Below are 22,665 nucleotides of genomic sequence, written 5' to 3'. Positions count from 1 at the left end.
CAGTATGTACTATAAACCATAGGGTTGGACAGTTTCTTTTCAATTGCTTTCTCTCTCTGGTTCTTTGTGACAGGCTCTTTGTTATGTTGATAGTTTAGGGGGGTTAGACACATGCAGAGATCTGTGTAAGGCAACAGGTCAAACATGGCGGAGGAGCCAGTGGCTTGTGACTGATACTACCCCTCTGCCAGAGAATCCCAGCTCAGAGAGAAAAGAAGGCCATGCTGAATTACCAGGCCTTGGCAGGAATTTTCCAACTCTCCCTCTACATCAGTGGGCCAAAAGCCTATAACATACATTCAAGAGGAGAACATGAAATCAATAACTAGGCTTGGATGCACAAATGCTCCACAACTGTAAAAGCCTGGTAAGGTCAAAGCCCCATCTCAATGAAATAATAGCGTTGCATTTAACCTCTGTTCAAAACAAAGTTCAAATTGAACAAGTGCAAAATGACAAGTATGAGTGACTAAGGCTACCATTTTCAACTTGCCTCAAAAGCCACTTGGCAGGCAAGTCTTTCCCACAGTTTCCTTCACACCCCATCAGTCAACGAAGTGAGCAGAGTAGGTCTGACGCAAAAGGGTCAATGCTACGCTGTGCATGGTTGGAATACAAAGCAGCTGGGATGAATTTAAGAGATGTGCCTCTTCTGGAAGAGAAAACCTGATGGTCAGGGAGGAGCCAATTCTCTGTGTGTATTTATCTCCTTCATTTATCTCTTCAATGATAAACCAATCACTGGCCTTTGGGGGTGTGGTGGCAACAGATTAAGCTGATCATGGAGATGCATTTTCTCATAGCATCTAAGACGCAAAATGAAAGGCAAATCAAATCAGGAAGATTTTAATTTGGTTTAAATGAACTAACTTGCTTTGCGTGCCACATCATTGGATGGGAATGCAATGAGAGGGTAACGGCTGCCAATAAGAATGCATTTCCACTAAATATGATGGCCTCCCCGCATGCAAAGCCACATGGGAAATGGATATGGTTTTACTTCCCCAGTGCAGCACCTGCAGTGTAGCCAACTACTCACCCATATCCACATCTCTCTCTTTCTCTCCACTTCTCTCTCTACACCTCTCTCTCTCCATCTCTCTGTCTCTCCATCACTGTCTGTCTATCTTTCTAGCTCTCTCTCTCTGTCTTTACACTTCTCTCTCTCTCAACTTTCTCTCTCTCCACCTCACTCTCTGTCTCTCCACCTCTCTTTCTGTCTCTCCACTTCTCTCTGTTTCTCCACCTCTCTCTGTCTCTCCACTTCTCTCTGTATCTCCACTTCTCTCTGTCTCTCCACTTCTTTCTGTCTCTCCACTTCTCTCTGTCTCTCCACCTCTCTTTCTGTCTCTCCACTTCTCTCTGTCTCTCCACTTCTCTCTGTCTCTCCACTTCTCTCTGTCTATCCACCTCTCTTTCTGTCTCTCCACCTCTTTCTGTCTCTCCACTTCTCTCTGTCTCTCCACCTCTCTCTGTCTCTCCACCTCTTTCTGTCTCCCCACTTATCTCTGTCTCTCCACCTCTTTCTGTCTCTCCACTTCTCTCTGTCTCTCCACCTCTTTCTGTCTCCCCACTTCTCTCTGTCTCTCCACCTCTTTCTGTCTCCCCACTTCTCTCTGTCTCTCCACTTCTCTCTGTCTCTCCACCTCTTTCTGTCTCCCCACTTCTCTGTCTCTCCACCTCTTTCTGTCTCCCCACTTCTCTCTGTCTCTCCACCTCACATTCTGTCTCTCCACCTCTTTCTGTCTCCCCACTTATCTCTGTCTCTCCACCTCACTTTCTGTCTCCCCACTTAGCTCTTTTTCTCCACCTCTCTCTCTCTCCACTTCCCTCTGTCTCTCCACTTCTCTCTCCACATCTCTCACTCCACCTCTCTCTCCACTTCTCTCTGTCTCTACTTCTCTCTCTCTCTCCACCTCTCTCTGTCTCTCCACTTCTCTCTGTCTCTCCACTTCTCTCTGTCTCTCCACCTCTTTCTGTCTCCCCACTTCTCTGTCTCTCCACCTCTTTCTGTCTCCCCACTTCTCTCTGTCTCTCCACCTCACTTTCTGTCTCTCCACCTCTTTCTGTCTCCCCACTTATCTCTGTCTCTCCACCTCACTTTCTGTCTCCCCACCTAGCTCTTTTTCTCCACCTCTCTCTCTCTCCACTTCCCTCTGTCTCTCCACTTCTCTCTCTCCACATCTCTCACTCCACCTCTCTGTCCACTTCTCTGTCTCTACTTCTTTCTCTCTCTCCACCTCTCTCTCTGTCTCTCCACTTCTCTCCGTCTCCACTTCTCTCTCTCTCTCTCTCTCTCTCTCTCCCTCTCTCTCCCCCTCTCTCTCTCTCTCCACCTCTTTCTCTCACTCTCTCTCTCTCTCTCCACCTCTCTCTCTCTCTGTCTCTCCACTTCTCTCTCTCAACTTCTCTGTCTCTCCACTTCTCTCAATTTCTCCTCCTCTCGCTCTGTCTTTCCATCTCTCTGTCTCTCCACCTCTCTCTCTGTTTTTCTACCTCTCTGTCTCTCCACTTCTCTCTCTGTCTTTCAACCTCTCTCTCTGTCTTTCTGATAGTACTCAAAGTCAGGGGCCAACCGGAATCCCAGAAAGATCATTAGCAGTAGCCATTCTGAGCCCCTTTAGCCAGACCACTGAGCTGGGCTGTAGCCCAGTGAATAACAGCCTCCCTCGCCCATTCCACACAACGAGGTGTCAAGCCACCCTTATTATTCCCTTCCCTTCCCTTGGACTGCATGCTTATTCTGCCTGTTCTGACGCTTTATCTAATGACACTGCTGACAAAGAAAGTGAGGTGGTGAAAGGGGCCTCATACTGACATCATGATGGATGCCACAAGTGATAACCTTTTGTTTCAGTAAAACACACTGACATGCTGGCCTTGCACAGGCAAAATGCAGAGGGCAAGGGGAACAACTTGTTCACTTGTTCTGTGTCATTGAACAAACAATGGCGGTGTCAGAACTTGTTTCTTTTCCAGGTTTTGTTTCACTATAGATGAGGTTTGTTCTGTGTGGTTCTGTGTATATGCTGTGTGGTACTGTTGATACAAGCACCCAGATCTGTTGAAAAATATACTCTACTGATGGAATTAAACTTAGTTCTGGTTTCAAAGTACCTCGTGTTTTGTCCCTCTCTGAATAGTTGACTTGGCCCAAAGTGGCAGTTTATTCTCTATGTGCCAAAAATGCCAATAAAACCAGCTTAATCGCCCATTCAATTTGGTAAAAGCACCTGCTTACGGAAACACAACATGCCTCTGCGGTCTATCTCTGCAGCGGCAATGTTTCCTTCCTACTGAACTGCTACTACAGTCGGAAACACAACATAACTCTGCGGTCTATCTCTGCAGCGGCAATGTTTCCTTCCTACTGAACTGCTACTACAGTCGGAAACACAACATAACTCTGCGGTCTATCTCTGCAGCGGCAATGTTTCCTTCCTATTGAACTGCTACTACAGTCGGAAATACAACATAACTCTGCGGTCTATCTCTGCAGCGGCAATGTTTCCTTCCTACTGAACTGCTACTACAGTCGGAAACACAACATAACTCTGCGGTCTATCTCTGCAGCGGCAATGTTTCCTTCCTATTGAACTGCTACTACAGTCGGAAATACAACATAACTCTGCGGTCTATCTCTGCCTCGGCAATGTTTCCTTCCTATTGAACTGCTACTACAGTCGGAAATACAACACAACTCTGCGGTCTATCTCTGCCTCGGCAATGTTTCCTTCCTACTGAACTGCTACTACAGTCGGAAACACAACATAACTCTGCGGTCTATCTCTGCAGCGGCAATGTTTCCTATTGAACTGCTACTACAGTCGGAAACACAACATAACTCTGCGGTCTATCTCTGCCTCGGCAATGTTTCCTTCCTACTGAACTGCTACTACAGTTGGAAACGCTGCTCAAACTGCAATTCGGCACTTGGGCACCCGCACTTCCTTTGGGGGAACTCATTTCTGAGAGTAAAATATAAACCTAGTTAAAGCATTTAGACTACACAGTAATTATGTGTTTTTCAAGTCCTCCAAAATGCAAAATGGATAGTGTGCAAAGATGACATGTTAAAAAAAAAGTTTTTTTTTGGGGGGGGTATTTCCATTTGTTGATATCAATATCTAACCATTTTACTCTCCAATGATTTATGTGGTTACATACTTATATCTATGATGAGTTGTTCTAAACTATCCAAACATGTCTTTGGCATGGTTGGTGTCAACTCAGTCAATTCAGGAGATGAAATACTATTCAATTCATGAATTGAATATTGTCCATTATTTTTAAAGGAGGATGAAGATAAAGGAGGAGATTTAAATGTTAATTAATTCAAGGCTAGTCAAAAGTTGATGAGTATTACAGTGCATTTTGACATGAGTGTAACAAATGATATCACAAAACAACGTTTTTAAAAATGTAATTAGGCCAACACATAGTGGTTACATTTTTTTCAAAGAATCTGTATTTTGGTTTTGATTTACGTTTTGCACAAATCGTTGCAATGTGTAGCTAATCAGCGTTTGGTTTTACGTGGGTAACTGTTTGTAAATTAAACTAACTATGCCATTCCATTTTTGTATGGTGGTTTGAGTTATAAAAACAAAGTTTGAAACACGGACCAGGCCTCACTTTATTAAATTCAAAGCATTTAATTAAATAATTTTTAACAAAATCCATTTTTTACATTAACACAATAATATGGTTATAGGCGACAACATTTGATATACATTATGCTGACTTTCTGACAAATTGGTTGATATACCTGAATAAAATCCCCTCCTCACAATTACTGTGGTTTTGCCATTTTGATTCGTTATCAAATAGGGCATATTTGAACAGGGTAATTAATTTACTGGTGTAATTTACGAATGCACGGTGCATTTGTTTTATTTGACACAATTAAACGATTTAAATAAAACGAATTAGCCAAAACAATCGGTGGTTTACAAAGCCTAATTCATATTGGATCAATGTGAGATGCTTAAATTGAATTTGAATTTAAGAAACGGAATAATGAACAAATCAGGTCTGCGTTAGACTATGCGTAAAATGCGTTTTTCTAGGCATAATGAGAAACCTGCGCAATCACACAAAATACTTTAGATCATTATGATTCTTGCAATTTAGAAAGTACATTTAAATCTCGAAAAATACGTTATAGCGCAAAGCTTTGAGTTATTAAGGTAAATAGCTGACTTACCAACACATTCGTTTGCCTCTCTTGCGGTTGCGCGCTGCCAAGGACGGTCATAATGGAAAGGTTTGCACCTGTCACACTCCAGCCCCGCGGTGTTGTGCTTGCACTCGCATACCAGGTTTCCTTCCCTTTCTTTAACGCACTTTGAAGCGTGACCGTTGCACTTGCACCGCCCGCCAACCTGCAGGTCTGATACCGCGTAAAAGTAGGAATCTCTAGCCAGCTCCGAGTCGTCCTCGTTCTCATCCCCAAACGTGTGCAGTCGGCTGAACGTAACCTTGATGTCGGTGGCTGTCACCCAGTCCTGCAGCACCGGAGAGTTGTCGAAGTCGTGCGCCGAGGGTCTGCCATCCAAGGTGCTGAACGCAATGAGCCCACCTGTCAGCGGGTGCATGTCCGTGTGAGAATCGGTGCAAATCGCCTCTTGTTCGTTCTGCTTGGTAATTGCCGCCTTATTCTGCTTGTTATACATCTTCTTACACTGGGTAGAGTAGAATTGGAAAGGAACCCAGGATTTGCCATAGTCCATGGACTTAAAGATAGCCATAGATTCGGGTCGGGGTGAACAGAACTGCAAGCTCACATAGGTGACCTCAAATTTTTTACCCAATGACAAAGTGAACGTGACGTTCTGAGGATACTGGACATAGTTTTCCGACTGCCAGCAGGTGAGGTTATGAGGGTTGTTCAAATCAGTTAAATACGCAGGTGGATGAGTTTTCTTTGGGTCCCCTGAATCGCAGGTGTGGCAATCCCTTGTCCTCTCCTCACCCTTCTCGGTCACGGCGCAGTACCTTGAGGCCGGGGTTCCACAGGTGCTGGAGACGCGCACGTCCTTCCCGAAAGCAGAGTTCACGAAATCGGGGATGCACCTCCGGGGGTTGCCGTTCTCATCATAGCATGGGTCTGGAGGGGACGACTGGGCAGCAAACATACTCATCCCATAACCTCCAAGAGCCCCCTTAACCAGCAGAGAAATGGCCACCGAGGTGACCCAAACCTCTAAAATCCTTATCATTGTAATCCGTGCTCTTTAGTGTCACTTGCGCTGAAATGTAGTCGTAGAAAAAGAGAGACATATTTAAGATGTTTGTTACATAGATTTAGAGGAACATTATCATATCATGCATTACACAACGAATAGCCAATAATATATATATATATATATATATATATATATATATATATATATATATATATATATATATATATATATATATATATATATATATATGTGCGTGTGTGTGTGTGTGTGTGTGTGTGTGTGTGACCATCTATATTTAAATGCTATTTAGTCTACATCTGAAAGTATCCATGGTGAAGACAAACAAGCAGAATATTCACACATGTTAATATTAAATCAATAGCCTATGTACATTTCTGTGTTTTGTTCTCCACACATAAACAAATGAACACAAACAGTCATGCACATGTATGTGAATGAAATCATCTTACGAGACAAAGAAAACTCCACAGAGGACACTACCTCCGAATAACTGTTCAGCCTGGAAGAGAAGTGTTGTAAAACTTAAGAATATAGAGGGCAGCCTACTCTCTTTTTTACGCACGAAAATCTACCGCTAGTTTGCCTTTTCTGGGTTTCTAGACATAAATTGGAAGGACCAGCTCGCTATTAGCTTCCCTGACTCTGTCTTCCTCTCAGTCACACCTCTGTCTACCTCTGTCTCTTGTCTGTCCCATTCCCTTTCTGACGCTCTCACTGTTTGAACAGAGAAGTGAGACCCTGTTATCCAGCAGAGCTTGAGGTCACAGAGCAAAAAGAGAGAACAACGACATCCACTGGTGTGTAACAATAAATTATAAATATACCTCCCCTCAAATTTATTTGAAATATGTTTGTATTCAGCTTATTACATCATCTTATTAAAACAACAATGATATTAGGATGTTTTTTCTTCTTATTTGAATTATTCAAAGATCACAAAGCTGGCAGGTCCAATGACTAACTTCAGTGTTCTTCTCAAATTACCACCTGTAACCGGTAAGACCATATAACTGATAAATAATAATACAAAAAAACGTTTACATTGAATCTCACAAAAGTCCCAATTCAACAGGTTTCATCTCAGCCTTAACCGTATTATTGAAGTACATCTGTAGGATACGTTGGAATCAGATTTGCCTCAAATTTAACGATAGTCGTCCCGCCAAACTTCAGTAAATTTACACGCAGGCAGTGACATCGTGCGGTGGCGGGAAGTACTGTTACGATAAAGGAATTCATTTTAATCCATCCTTGAGACAGTACTGCTGACTGTGCCCGCGTTTGTTTGTTGTTTACTCTGAAGCTCAGTAAACGCTTGATTGGGAAAATGGAAAATAATGAGCCAAAAGCAAACCAATGTCACATCCCTTTAAATGTTCCACACATTTTCCCATGTTGAAAAAGTTTTGTGTGTCAAATTTTTTCATACATTAAAACATTAAAACATTAAAGGTAGACTCAGCGAAAAGATGTCGCCACAAGCAGATATGTGGTCATGGCTAGAAGGATTACAACTTTTGTCAAATACATTTTTTAGCTAACCTTACCCTTTTCCTAACCTTAACATAATTATCCTACGTTAATTATCCTAACATTTCGCGTAAATTCTCCTAACCTGCTATGAAAAGTCAAATCTGAGAAAAGCGGCATCCCATCTAGTTAAAAGCCAGATATTGAGAGGAGCGAGATGCAAGACTTCGCTCTCCAACAATCACACACAGCGCATGTGCATTGGGTTCGCTTCAGGCTGTTCACAGCGTATTAGTCAGGGCACCAAAACAGCAGTGCAATTGAGCCTCGCACTTCAACGCTCATAGTTGTTGCGGAAATTGACCCACTGCTGGTCATCACGAGTTACCACAGCCACAAAGTCATAATTATGGCTAAAACACCTCCTATTTTAAACTTTTTAGCTATTTTTTTATTTAACTAGGCAAGTCAGTTAAGAATAAATTCTTATTTTCAATGACGGCCTAGGAACAGTGGGTTAACTGCCTGTTCAGGGGCAGAATGACAGATTTGTACCTTGTCAACTCAGGGATTTGAACTTGCAACCTTCCGGTTACTAGTCCAACGCTCTAACCACTGCCACCCCAAACCTTACCATAACGTTAACCCTAATCTTAACCACACTGCTAATATTATGACTAACCCTAAACTTAAATTAAGACCAAAAAGCAAACGTTTGTTTTCACGAATTTGTATGATAAAGACCATTTTGACTTTGCTGTGCTAATCTTGTGGACACCCACTATGCTGTTGATTTTCTGCATCTACTTCATATGTCATATCGCTGGGTCTAACTTTAAGGATTCAAATATGCTTTACAATTTCAGTTGACCAGAAGTTCTCAATGTTATGCAATTTTTCAGACATTATAATCTGTCCAATACTTAGATAGAAGTAGGCTTACTTAATTACTTTGACAAGCTGTCAATCTCTTGACAAGATGTCAAATGAGGTAAATGTATTTGAAATGCCCTGTCCTCATACCACCACAATGCCAACTACCTCCTCAACATGGCTTTCATTCAGTTCTTGTTTAGCTACACATGCTCACTTGACTTTGCATTTGGATCATCTATTTTCATTGGGCTGTGGCAGCACACACACTGAAGGATGTGGTCACTGTATTCATTTCCCTTCCACTAGTGAGCCACAGCTGTATGGGAGAAAAAAACCTCTGGGGTACAAAACACTACTGAATGACACATACCCTTCAGGACAGCTGCAGGTAAGATTTAACAATCTTCACTCAGTGTCTGGTCTACTGCTTTGATGAAATGTCAACAGGTCCTTTCTCCTAGAATAATTTAGACACTGTGCAGGAACTTGTTGGTGTGTGTCGTGACTCAAGACTTGGGAATGGAAAATAATTAAGACTCAAGATTTGAGTTAAAACTGCAGTTGAGTGTGTGTGCAGTGTTGAAACCCTCTGTACCCAACAACAACACTGATCTCACCTCTGGTGCAAACCAGGATCAGTCACTTAGATTTCTTAGAAAACGGCCCATTTTGCAGAAGTGTAAAATTTCTAAAACTTCCAAAAAATGTTGCTGCAAAGGCAACGTTTTGCTAAAGCCTTCGTTTCCTGTTCCTCTTTCAACATACCATCCACACAATCTGTCAACAACAGTCTTAACCAAGTCACAAAATGATCGTCGTGGTGTTGCTTCATGTACTCCAACACACTCGGTTATTTTTGCTCCCAGTACAATATTGTTGTCCCTGTGTTATGTGGGAGTCCTCCGGGCGGCACCATGGATTACAGGAACAATGTCACAGGGTGACAATAGGGTGACACCTGCTTCCTCTGCTGAGGTTGGAAGTCTGGCCAGGGCCAGTACAGTAATGTCAAGTAGAAAATTGTCAGTAGAATAACCTTACGGAAGAACTCAGAGACTTTCAACGTGGCACCGTCATTGGATGCCCCCTTTCCAACAAGTCAGTTAATCAAATTTCTGCCCAGCTAGAGCTGCCCCGGTAAACTGTAAGTGCTGTTATTGTGAAGTGGAAACGTCTAGGAGCAACAACGGCTCAGCCGCGAAGTGGTAGGCCACACAAAAAAATCGTCTGTCCTCGTGTCAAGGATTTCCTCCTCTTCTTCCGAAGAGGAGAGGCGAAACGGATCAGAGGACCAATATGCGGCGTGGTAAGTGTCCATGGTTCTTTTAATATGTAAATGTACACATGAACACTACAAAACAATAAACATGGAACGTGTGAAACCCTAAACAGTCCTATCTGGTGCAAAGACAGAGACAGGAACAAACACCCACAAACACACAGTGAAACCCAGGCTACCTAAGTATGATTCTCAATCAGAGACAACTAATGACACCTGCCTCTGATTGAGAACCATACTAGGCCGAAACATAGAAATACCCAAATTATAGAAAAACAAACATAGACTGCCCACCCAACTCACGCCTGACCATACTAAATAAATACAAAACAAAGGAAATAAAGGTCAGAACGTGACAGTAACCCCCAAAGGTGCGGACTCCGGCCGCAAAACCTTGACCTATAGGGGAGGGTCTGGGGGCGTCTGTCCGCGGTGGCGGCTCTGGCGCGGGACGCGGACCCCACCTCACCATTGTCTTAGTCCGCCTTATTGTCCGCCTCCGTGGCTTTCTCACCATGGCCACCCTTCTCAATGACCCCACTGGACAGAGGTGGGGCAGCTCCTCGGGACAGAGGTGGGGCAGCTGCTCGGGACAGAGGTGGGGCAGCTGCTCGGGACAGAGGTGGGGCAGCTGCTCGGGACAGAGGTGGGGCAGCTGCTCGGGACAGAGGTGGGGCAGCTGCTCGGGACAGAGGTGGGGCAGCTGCTCGGGACAGAGGGGCTCCGGCAGCGGCGCCGGACAGAGGGGCTCCGGCAGCGGTGCCGGACAGGCGGGAGGCTCCGGCAGCGGCGCCGGACAGGCGGGAGGCTCCGGCAGCGGCGCCGGACAGGCGGGAGGCTCCGGCAGCGGCGCCGGACAGGCGGGAGACTCCGGCAGCGGCGCCGGACAGGCGGGAGACTCCGGCAGCGGCACCGGACAGGCGGGAGACTCCGGCAGCAGCGCCGGACAGACAGGACCACCTGCAGGGAGGAGACAGAGAGACAGCCTGGTGCGTGGGGCTGCGGGAGACCTTCAGGAGGCTTGGTGTTAGGAGGAGGCACCTGAAGGACCGGGCTGTGGGGGAGCACTGGAGCTCTGGTGCGCAACCTTGGCACCACTTCCCCAGGCTGGACAACTACTTTAGCCCGGACCCTCCAGAGTGCAGGCACAGGTTGAACCGGGCTGTGGGTAAGCACGGGAGATCTAGTGCTTACTACACGCACCTCTCCCTTAGGCTCCACTCCCACATTTGCCCGGCATGAGCGGAGCGCAGGCAGAGGACGCACTGCACCCTCCCAGCGCCCGGAGACACAGCACGCAGAGCCGGCGCAGGATAACCTGGACCAAAACTGCGTACCGGCGACCAGACCCGCTGAGCAGGCACCATACGCCCTGGCACAATGCCCACACTCGCATGGCACTTTCGGGGGGCTGCCCTATAGCGCACCGGGCTATGGGCACGCACTGGCGACACCGTGCGCTTAACCGCATAACACGATGCCTGACCAGTAATGCGCTGCTTATAATAGGCACGAGGAGTGAGCTCAGGTCTGCTACCTGGCTTAGTACCACACCTCGTCTGCCCCCCCCCAAAAAAGAATTTGGGGCTGCCTCTCGTACCTGTCGCACTGCCGTGCTGCCTCCTCATATCGCCGCCGCTCAGCTTTCGCTGCCTCCAGCTCTGCTTTGGGGCGGCGATATTCCCCAGCCTGTGCCCAGGGTCCCTCTCCGTTCAGTATCTCCTCCCATGTCCAGGAGTCCTGTGATACTGGCCGCTGTTGTTGCTGCTGCTGCTGCTGTCGTCGCTGTCTTTTACCACGCCGCTTGGTCCTTGGTAGGTGGGTGTTTCTGTCACTGTCTTTGCACCAGATAGGACTGTTTAGGGTTTCACACGTTCCATGTTTATTGTTTTGTGGTGTTCATGTGTACATTTACATATTAAAAGAACCATGGACACTTACCACGCCGCATATTGGTCCTCCGATCCTTCTCGCCTCTCCTCTTCAGATGAAGAGGAGGAAATCCTTGACACCTCGGGTTGCAACACTCATTACTGAGTTCCAAACTGCCTCTAGAAGCAACCTCATCTCAATAACTGTTCGTCGGGAGCTTCATGAAATGGGTTTCCATGGCTGAGCAGCCGCACACAAGCCTAAGATCACCATGCGTAATGCCAAAAGTCGGCTGGAGTGGTGTAAAGCTCACCGTCATTAGACTCTGGAGCAGTGGAAACCCGTTCTCTGGTGTTATGAATCACTCTTCACCATCTGGCAGCCGACGGACTAATCTGGCTTGGCGGATGGCAGGAGAACACTACCTTCCCCAATGCACGATACACACTGTAAAGTTTGGTGGAGGAAGAAAAATGGTCTGGGGCTGTTTTTCATGGTTCGGGTTAGGCCCATTAGTGCTAATGAAGGGAAATCTTAATGCTACAGCATACAATGACATTATAGATGATTATTTGCTTCTAACTTTGTGTCAACAGTTTGGGGAAGGTCCTTTCCAGTTTCAGCATGACAATTCCCCCGTGCACAAAACGAGGTCTATACAGAAATGTTTTGTCGACATCGGTGTGGAATAACTGGACTGGCCTGCGCAGAACCTAATCGCCCTATAGCAGTGCCAGATCTCACTAATGCTCTTGTAGCTGAATGGAAGAAATTCCCCGCAGCAATGTTCCAACATCTAGTGGAAAGCCTTCGCAGAAGAGTGGAGTCTGTTATAGCAGCAGAGGGGGGAACAACTCTATATTAATGCCCATGATTTTGGAATGAGATGTTTGATGAGCAGGTGGCCACATACTTTTGGTGATGTAGTATACGTGAAAGCTACCATCAAGTTCACACAACACAACTGTAAATATGGTACGTGTGCACAGGAAAGGTTTCGGTGAGTAGGGCAATGTATTTTAATTATTCCATGTCATCACATTCCTGCCTTAAAGATGCACTTGCGGGATCTTAAGCACAACAAATATGTAACATATTGCACAAATTGGATTTGTAACACATCACAGAAATTGCTAAATTCGTATGATACTGTATCATACAAATTGCACAATTCCTAACATCACACGAAATAGATGATGTCGTACACAATTGGATGACATAGTACACAAAAAACAGGGACCCGTTTTGGCTCGTGAGCATCATTTTCAAAACTACTGGCTGTAATGATATAAAGTTTCAGAGTGATCTTCAACTGCCGTTACATCTAAATATCTCCTCATCTCACGTAGGGTATCAACTTTACCCTCGGAGTGCTTCCTTAGTCACGTTCCAAGTAGTTATAATAGGGAGGCTCTTTTCCTGTTTGCTCTGCCACAGGTGACCCTCAGTTTCCTATTGACATCTCAGTCCCTGTTGCATGGCAACTGTCGCAGGGCTGTCTTTGGACCCCAGCTGTACTTCACAATGACATCTTCCTGTCTGCATACATGAAGAAAGAGACCCTCCAGGCTAAATATAGGGCCCCATGGGGACCCAGGTCTGTGTGGGAGGTCACAACAGCTTTACTCTGGGCCTAAGGCTCTTATTTAATATATGCCCAATCTGATCATCAGTCTGTGGATTAACAAAGAGCCAGGGGAGTTCACACTGCTGAAACATGGAAGTGTTCTTTTCTGATAGACTTCTCCATCACCATTTATTTATTACAGCTTTTAGTCATCCACAGAACAAACACTTGTGGTTGCAAGTAATTAAGAAAAAAACGCCAATGTTGTTCAACTACTGGAAATCCTGTGATGCTTCTGCAGGAGATGATCTAAGATGGAGCACACCTCGTGCACAGAGGACCGTATGCACCATGGCGTGGACAGGTGCCTTTATGGCCTGGGCCACAGCTCTCCCAACACATAGCCCTGGAACGGTAAGCCTCATCACTTAGATTTACTGATCTAATGGTCTTTGAAAAGCACATCTCTTAAGAAGGAAGTTCAGACATCTCAAAATCCAAATGTAATCTCCGGATATGATTAATCAGTGTGAAATTTCACCACTTTCACGTCTGAATGGTAATGAATGTGGTGCATTGGTTATGTAGTCAATCATCTGTATTTTCATTCATAAAAAATACTCCCATTGTTGTGAAACAGTGTTAAAATGTTGGGTCATCTAGTTTTGCCATGAGTCAAACGGGAAAGGAAAGAGGTGACACAGAGGTCACACGTCAAACAGGAAATTTAGATCATTTCTAGGGCCTAAGTCACTCAAAATGAACAAATCTATGAAGCATCAGGCTGTATCACAGCACTCCTGAGTGACAATCAAGCAATAAGGCACAGGGGGTGTGGTACAGTGCCTTGCAAAAGTATTCACCCCCTTGGTGTTTTTCCTATTTTGTTGCATTACAACCTGTAATTTAAATGGATTTTTATTTGGATTTCATATAATGGACATACACAAAATAGTCCAAATTGGTGAAGTGAAATGTAAAAAATAACTTGTTTAAAAAAATTACAAAATTAAAAATGGAAAAGTGGTTTGTGCATATGTGTTCACCCCCTTTGCTAAGTAGCCCGAAAATACGATCTGGTACAACCAATTAACTGCAGAAGTCACATAATTAGTTAAATAAAGTCCACCTGTGTGCAATCTAAGTGTCACATGATCTCAGTATAGATACACCTGTTCTGAAAGGTCCCAGAGTCTGCAACACCACTAAGCAAGGGGCAACACCAGGCAAGCAACACCATGAAGAACAAGGAGTTCTCCAAACAGGTCAGGGACAAAGTTGTGGAGAAGTACAGATCAGGGTTGGGTTATAAAAAAATATCAGAAACTTTGAACATCCTACAGAGCACCATTAAATCCACTATAAAAAAAATTGAAAGAATATGCCACTACAACAAGCCTGCCAAGAGAGGGCCGCCCACCAAAACTCATAGAGCAGGCAAGGAGGGCATTAATCAGAGAGGCAACAAAGAGACAAAATATAACCCTGAAAAAGCTGCAACGCTCCACAGCGGAGATTGGATTATCTGTCCATAGGACCACTTTAAGCCGTACACCCCACAGAGCTGGGCTTTACGGAAGAGTGACCAAAAAAAAGCCATTGCTTAAAGAAAGAAATAAGCAAATATGTTTGGTGTTCGCCAAAAGGCATGTGGGAGACTCCCCAAACATATGGAAGAAGGTACTCTGGTCAGATGAGACTAAAATTGAGCTTTTTGGCCATCAAGGAAAACACTATGTCTTGCACAAACCCAACATCTCTCATCACCCCGAGAAAATCGTGGTGGCAGCATCATGCTGTGGGGATGTTTTTCATCGGCAGGGACTGGGAAACTGGTCAGAATTGAAGGAATGATGGATGGTGCTAAATACAGGGAAATTCTTGAGGGAAACCTGTTTCAGTCTTCCAGAGATTTGAGACTGGGACGGAGGTTCACCTTCCAGCAGGACAATGACCCTAAGCATACTGCTAAAGTAACACTTGTTGTTTAAGGGGAAACATTTAAATGTCTTGGAATGGCCTAATCAAAGCCCAGACCTCAATCCAATTGAGAATCTGTGGTATGACTTAAAGATTGCTGAACACCAGCAGGAACTTGCAGGAGTTGGAGCAGTTTTGCCTTGAAGAATGGGCAAACATCCCAGTGGCTAGATGTGTCAAGCTTATAGAGACATACCCCAAGAGACTTGCAGCTGTAATTGACTAGTTATGCACGCTCACGTTTGAATTTTTTTGTCTTATTTCTTGTTTGTTTCACAAAATATGTTGCATCTTCAAAGTGGTAGGCATGTTGTGTAAATCAAATGATACAAATTCCCCCAGATCTATTTTAATTCCAGGTTGTAAGGCAACAAAATAGGAAATATGCCAAGGGGGTGAATACCTTTGCAAGACACTATATATGGCCAAGGGCTGTTCTTACATTAGCTGTGGTATATTGGCCATATACCACAAACCCCAGAGGTGCCCTTTTGCTATTATAAACTGGTTATCAATGTAATTAGAGCAGTAAAAGTAAGTGTTTTGTCATACCCATGGTATATGATCTCATATACCACGGCTGTCAGCCAATCAGCATTCAGGGCTGGAACCACCCAGTTTATAATGTGATATAAGTGCTTTACATTTGTACACAACCCCTTAAATAAACTGGTATTAAATATGGACAGCACAGTGTCAATGTTATGTACACAGTGTGATTTTGGGGGGGGATTTGACCACCATTCATACTGAAAGTGGAGGTAAGAGTATATTTGTCCTACATCGTGTGTTTGTCTGTGTGTTTAGCTGGCCTGTGCATAAACCGCTGTAGTTTAGAGGAACTAGTGAAGAGAGATCCACGAAACTTAATCATCAAGCTGTAGTAGATTCTGAGGAAAACACGGGAGGTATGGCTCTCCATGTAATGAACTGTTCTACATCTGTGTAATTTACTGTAGCTGTAATGGAGCTGTAATGTAACTGTAATGTAACTGTAATGTAGCTGTAATGTAGCTGTAATGTACAGTGCCTTGCGAAAGTATTCGGCGCCCTTGAACTTTGCGACCTTTTGCCACATTTCAGGCTTCAAGCATAAAGATATAAAACTGTATTTTTTTGTGAAGAATCAACAACAAGTGGGACACAATCATGAAGTGGAACGACATTTATTGGATATTTAAAAAAAATTTAACAAATCAAAAACTGAAAAATTGGGCGTGCAAAATTATTCAGCCCCTTTACTTTCAGTGCAGCAAACTCTCTCCAGAAGTTCAGTGAGGATCTGTGAATGATCCAATGTTGACCTAAATGACTAATGATGATAAATACAATCCACCTGTGTATAATCAAGTCTCCGTATAAATGCACCTGCACTGTGATAGTCTCAGAGGTCCGTTAAAAGCGCAGAGAGCATCATGAAGAACAAGGAACACACCAGGCAGGTCCGAGATACTGTTGTGAAGAAGTTTAAAGCCGGATTTGGATACAAAAAGATTTCCCAAGCTTTAAACATCCCAAGGAGCACTGTGCAAGCGATAATATTGAAATGGAAGGAGTATCAGACCACTTCAAATCTACCAAGACCTGGCCGTCCCTCTAAACTTTCAGCTCATACAAGGAGAAGACTGATCAGAGATGCAGCCAAGAGGCCCATGATCACTCTGGATGAACTGCAGAGATCTACAGCTGAGGTGGGAGACTCTGTCCATAGGACAACAATCAGTCGTATATTGCACAAATCTGGCCTTTATGGAAGAGTGGCAAGAAGAAAGACATTTCTTAAAGATATCCATAAAAAGTGTTGTTTAAAGTTTGCCACAAGCCACCTGGGAGACACACCAAACATGTGGAAGAAGGTGCTCTGGTCAGATGAAACCAAAATTGAACTTTTTGGCAACAATGCAAAACGTTATGTTTGGCGTAAAAGCAACACAGCTCATCACCCTGAACACACCATCCCCACTGTCAAACATGGTGGTGGCAGCATCATGGTTTGGGCCTGCTTTTCTTCAGCAGGGACAGGGAAGATGGTTAAAATTGATGGGAAGATGGATGGAGCCAAATACAGGACCATTCTGGAAGAAAACCTAACGGAGTATGCAAAAGACCTGAGACTGGGACGGAGATTTGTCTTCCAACAAGACAATGATCCAAAACATAAAGCAAAATCTACAATGGAATGGTTAAAAAATAAACATATCCAGGTGTTAGAATGGCCAAGTCAATGTCCAGACCTGAATCCAATCGAGAATCTGTGGAAAGAACTGAAAACTGCTGTTCACAAATGCTCTCCATCCAACCTCACTGAGCTCGAGCTGTTTTGCAAGGAGGAATGGGAAAAAATGTCAGTCTCTCGATGTGCAAAACTGATAGAGACATACCCCAAGCGACTTACAGCTGTAATCGCAGCAAAAGGTGGCACTACAAAGTATTAACTTAAGGGGGCTGAATAATTTTGCACGCCCAATTTTTCAGTTTTTGATTTGTTAAAAACGTTTGAAATATCCAATAAATGTCGTTCCACTTCATGATTGTGTCCCACTTGTTGTTGATTCTTCACAAAAAAATACAGTTTTATATCTTTATGTTTGAAGCCTGAAATGTGGCAAAAGGTCGCAAAGTTCAAGGGGGCCGAATACTTTCGCAAGGCACTGTAACTGTAATGGAGCTGTAATGGAGCTGTAATGTAGCTGTAATGTAATTCTATATTCTGTAGGTCCTTGAACAGTCCCAGGATGAGCTGGTGGTCCCACTGGCTCTCCTGTTCTCTTCCACTCTTCTGCAGGTGAGCCCAGATACAGTAGACCGCCACACCACAGAAACTCATCATCACCACCAACCATGACCAGAAACCCACGTGAGGACAGACTCAGTCCAGTCCAATGTACCGTAGTTCTCAGATGATCCAGTAAGTATCTCTCCTCTGTTTCAGACCCCTCACTTCTCCTCTGACTCTGGGGTGCTGCAGGAGGCCTGTGAGGTGTTCCACTGTTTCCTGTCCTGGCCAGAGCCCTGCTGCAGCGCCAGCCGACACCTGCTCTCCCTCATCCAGCAGGAGCTCAGGGTGCCAGGTATTGAACCCTAGACTCTATACAGCCTTCCTGTTGGTCTGGGTCTCATCTCATGTCACTTGTCACTGTCCTGATTCAAGTTCCATTTTCTTCCACATGGAGGCACTATTGTTTAAACCAGGGCTCTCCAACACTACCATCCTGTAGGTTTTCACTCCAACCCTAATCTAGCACACCTGATTATAATAATCAGCTGGTTGATAAACTGAATCAGGATAGTTACTGGAGTTGGATCAAAAACCTACAGGAGGGTAGTTCTCCAGGGACAGGATTGGAGAGCCCTGGTTTAAACAATACAAAAGGTAACACCATCACTTATACTGTATTTCCACCAGGTATCTCATTTCAAAGACTAGTGAGAGAAGAACAGGGCTTGACCACCACCACCAATCACTCCAAAACTATGTACGTCAACACAGACCATCCGTGATTAAATCATTCAACATCGCTCCAACTTGAAACATTTAAACTCAAACCACTGTTCTCCTCTTTGTTGTGTGTGTGCTCATAATGTATGTGTGTGTTCATAATGTGTGTGTGTGACTGTATTAGGACGGTATTGTTAATGAGCCTAGGCAAGGATGTCCCTCCCGAGCTCATGTCTGTCTCTGAGCAGCTGAGTGGTGTCTGTCACTCCCAGAGGGATACCTCCATCACCCTGATCAAACATGCCTTCCAGGCTGCCCTGGGGACCAAGTACCCCCTCCAGATACTGCATCATGCACTGCAGGTATGTCCTATTATATGTGATTCCTAAATGATGTGTTCACAGTGTCACGTCTGCTCCCGCTCTTCCCACCCTTGGCGCTTGAGGATGTCAGGCTGCCCTGCATCACGCACTCCTGCCATCTATTATGCACACCTGCTTTTCCTCGTCACGCGCATCAGCGATATTGGACTCACCTGTTTATTACCTCCCCTATATTTATCAGTTCCCCTGCTCTGTTCCCTGCTGCTGCATTCATTTTAATTTTTTTCCCTGTGTTACTAGTTTGCTGATGCTGTTCCTGTCTCGTTCCATGTCTGTTCCTTATTAAATGTTTGACTCACCGTACCTGCTTCATCTGGAGCAGCTTGTGACTGCAGAGGCCCTGGAGACAGCAGCCTATACATGGGACCCAGACGCAGCCAGAGAGAGTCCACTGCAGAGCCTGAAGGGGCTGGTGGAGAGAATTTGCATACCCCCTCCAGACTGCCATACAGGCCCTGGTGAGAGAATTTGACTACATGCGTCATCATAATCTCACCATCTGAGGGGTTCCTGGAACAGATAACAGGTCAACTTTGGGCAAACAGGACTGACTGGAGATGATTAGAGAGAGACAGATGAGGAAGTCAAATGATGAGTAATGAGAAACTCACATACAATGCTTGATCCTACTTGATCTGATTTAGTCTTGGTTCTTTCTCTTATTATTAGGAAATGTCCATACACTGACGCTGCCCTTAGCCAAATGTCACATGTACTCCTGGGATAAGGACAACTTCGGTAATGAGCTTTTCCCATTGCTTCTTTCTCCATATCCAAGACAGTACATTTCAAACCCATACTGTAAAATCTGTATAGCCTTTGTGTCTGTGGATTGTCAATGATGTAATTCTGTGTATTCGTTCAGACATTTTAAAAGACATTCCTCAGAGTGAGCTGGACGGGCTCCCAGTCTTTAACCTTTACAGAGACAAGGGAGAGGAGGATGAGGAAACAGAGGAGGAAACAATAAAGAACCGATACACAGACCACCGGATCTCCACTGTGTCCACCTGCTCCAAAGACTATGTTCTCCAGCTACTCCCTGACCTCCAGCTTGTCTGTGCCCTCCACCCTGTCTGTATGTGTGAAAAACATCAGTCATGTGGACTCAATCATCCATTTACTGGTGTAGACAGATGTGCCTGTATTGAATTTCCTTGTATCCTACAATGTTTCACAGTGTATCTGAATACGGTGTTGAGATGTAGTACCAGTCAAAAGTTGACACACCTACACATTCAAAGGTTTTTCTTAATTTTTACTATTTCATACATTGTAGAATAATAGTGAAGACATCACAACTATGAAATAACACATCATCGAACCCTGGAATGAGTAGGTGTGTCCAAACTTAGAATACACAAGGTGCAATACCGATATTTGGTTGTGCATCAGCTATTTCTCTTGGTACTGTATATCAGTCACTCAATTTGATTGCTAAATTAGTCTAGCCATCTATCTAAACTTGTAGTAATCATGGTCAAATTCTGACCCTTTACTCAGGGGCCCCCATTGGTTCTGACTTAGCAGATGTGGACAACTACAAATACCTAGGTGTCTGGCTAGACTATAAACTCTCCTTCCAGACTCATATTAAGCATCTTCAATCCAAAATTAAATCTAGAATCGGCTTCCTATTTCGCAATAAAGCCTCCTTCACTCACGTTGCCAAACATACCCTCGTAAAACGGACTATCCTACCGATCCTCGACTTCAGCGATGTCATTTACAAAATAGCCTCCAACACTTTACTCAGAAAACTGGATGCAATTTATCACAGTGCCATCCGTTTTGTCACCAAAGCCCCATATACCACCCACCACTACTAACAAATTGATATCGTTAGTCACTCAGATATCATATTTCATGGCAAAATGTGTAATGTGTAATTCATGGCAAAAATGGTAGAAATGCAGGAAATTATCTTAAAAAATGACAAATATTTCTGCACCCTATGGGGAAATGTGTAGAATTACAGGAAATTATATCTAAAACTGCACATTTGTCTCTCCACCACATGGCACAATTTGTAGAATTGCATGAACTTACAGATGTAGGATCTTAATTTGACTCTTTTGTTGCTGAGAATTGTCCTAACAGCACAGATAATGGAAATTGAAAAAACATGTATTGGCTTACCTTGACTAACTCATATCCCTCTCATCCTCTCCCCTCAGCAGATCTCCAGGTCAGAGGTGAAGGTGGACAAGGTCCAGGTGAGTGGTGGCAGTGGGATCACCTTCCCTGTGTGTCTGGACCAGGATGAGAAGAAGATCATCCAAAGTGTCATCAGGTACAGTATCAATTAAACCAAACACAGGCCTGATCATGTGCTGCCAATATACAGTATATTACAGAATGATTTTACATGACCCAATAATTATTCTGTTGTTGTGCAGGTGTGAGGTGTCATTGTGCTGTAAACCAGGCAGCGGTTCTGACTGGAGGTCTCACAGGAGCCGGCCTGGTCAGGTCCAGCCACTGCACCCCTCCTTCTGCTCCCTGCTCTGCCTGCCCATCACCTCCTGTGGCTCTCAACTGCCATAAAACACTGGACTAGGCTACTCTCTCTCCTAAACCACTCAGACATAAACACCCACATGATGTTCTGATAATACTGTATTCCATTTAGCATGAAGCTTTTATCCAAAGCAAAATACAGTCATGTGTACATACAGTTGAAGTTGGAAATTGACATACACTTTAGCCAAATACATTTCAACTCAGTTTTTCAAAATTCCTGACATTTAATCCTAGTAAAAATGCCCTGTCTTAGGTATGTTAGGATCACCACTTTATTTTAAGAATGTGAAAAGTCAGAATAATAGTAGAGAGTGATTTATTTCAGCCTTTATTCCTTTCATCACATTCCCAGTGGGTCAAAAGTTTACATATACTCAAGTAGTATTTGGTAGCATTGCCTTTAAATTGTTTAACTTGGGTCAAATGTTTTGGGTAGCCTTCCACAAGCTTCCCACAATAAGCTGGGTGCATTTTGGCCCATTCCTCCTGACAGAGCTGGTGTAACTGAGTCAGGTTTGTAGGCCTCCTTGCTCGCACATGCTTTTTCAGTTCTGCCCACACATTTTCTATAGGATTGAGGTCAGGGCTTTGTGATGGCCACTCCAATACCTTGACATTGTTGTCCTTAAGCAATTTTACCACAACTTATGAAGTATGCTTAGGGTCATTGTCCATTTGGAAGACCCATTTGTGACCAGGATTTAACTTCCTGACTGATATCTTGAGATGTTACTTCAATATATCCACATAATTTTCCTTCCTCATGAGGCCATGTATTTTGAAAAGTGCACCAGTGCCTCCTGCAGCAAGCACCCCCTCAACATGATGCTGCCACCCCCATGCTTCACGGTTGGTATGGTGTTCTTTAGCTTGCAAGCCTTCCCTTTTTCCTCCAAACATAACGATGGTCATTACGGCCAAACAGTTTTTGATTCATCAGGCCAGAGGACATTTCTCCAAAAAGTATGATCTTTGACCCCATGTGCAGTTGCAAACCGTAGTCTGGCTTTTTTTTTTATGGCAGTTTGCTGAGTGGCCTTTCAGGTTATGTAAATATAGGACTTGTT

General features: G+C 44.2%; 1 protein-coding gene and 1 pseudogene across 4 annotated transcripts; one reads left to right on the top strand and one right to left on the bottom strand.

Annotated features, from left to right (window-relative positions):
- Positions 1 to 6,940, bottom strand: part of LOC121844907 — a 40,778-nt pseudogene extending 33,838 nt beyond the window's left edge.
- A 1,898-nt stretch (positions 6,941 to 8,838) lies between these two features.
- LOC112247020 (phosphoinositide 3-kinase regulatory subunit 5-like) lies at positions 8,839 to 21,786 on the top strand. 4 transcript variants are annotated; one of them, XM_024415663.1, is made up of 11 exons: positions 8,839 to 8,943; positions 13,575 to 13,687; positions 17,970 to 18,038; positions 18,186 to 18,324; positions 18,660 to 18,729; positions 18,877 to 19,054; positions 19,398 to 19,533; positions 19,745 to 19,813; positions 19,941 to 20,153; positions 21,253 to 21,368; positions 21,475 to 21,786. In XM_024415663.1, the coding sequence occupies exons 2-10, from the start codon at positions 13,625 to 13,627 to the stop codon at positions 21,339 to 21,341; spliced, it is 1,026 nt and encodes a 341-aa protein (XP_024271431.1). In that variant the 5' UTR covers positions 8,839 to 8,943; positions 13,575 to 13,624; the 3' UTR covers positions 21,342 to 21,368; positions 21,475 to 21,786. The 4 variants fall into 4 exon arrangements, with proteins under 4 accessions (XP_024271431.1, XP_024271429.1, XP_024271428.1 ...); XM_024415661.1 differs by lacking the exon at positions 8,839 to 8,943 and adding an exon at positions 12,560 to 12,681 and having other exon boundaries at positions 21,256 to 21,368; XM_024415660.1 differs by lacking the exon at positions 8,839 to 8,943 and adding an exon at positions 12,560 to 12,681.
- The last annotated feature ends 879 nt before the right edge of the window (positions 21,787 to 22,665 follow it).

The sequence above is a fragment of the Oncorhynchus tshawytscha genome, unplaced genomic scaffold, assembly GCF_018296145.1.
Source record: "Oncorhynchus tshawytscha isolate Ot180627B unplaced genomic scaffold, Otsh_v2.0 Un_contig_2910_pilon_pilon, whole genome shotgun sequence".
Classification (NCBI taxonomy): Eukaryota; Metazoa; Chordata; class Actinopteri; order Salmoniformes; family Salmonidae; genus Oncorhynchus; species Oncorhynchus tshawytscha.
Note: the sequence above shows the minus strand (reverse complement) of the source record. Positions and strands in the feature narration are given on the sequence as shown.

Bases quoted from the DNA above. Each gene is read 5' to 3' on its own strand.
- LOC112247020 (XM_024415660.1), top strand. From the start codon at position 12,588: ATGAGATGTTTGATGAGCAGGTGGCCACATACTTTTGGTGATGTAGTA. The intron at 18,039-18,185 runs GTGAGCCCAGAT...CCTCTGTTTCAG, and splicing joins TCTCTTCCACTCTTCTGCAG to ACCCCTCACTTCTCCTCTGA. The intron at 19,814-19,940 runs GTAATGAGCTTT...GTATTCGTTCAG, and splicing joins CTGGGATAAGGACAACTTCG to ACATTTTAAAAGACATTCCT.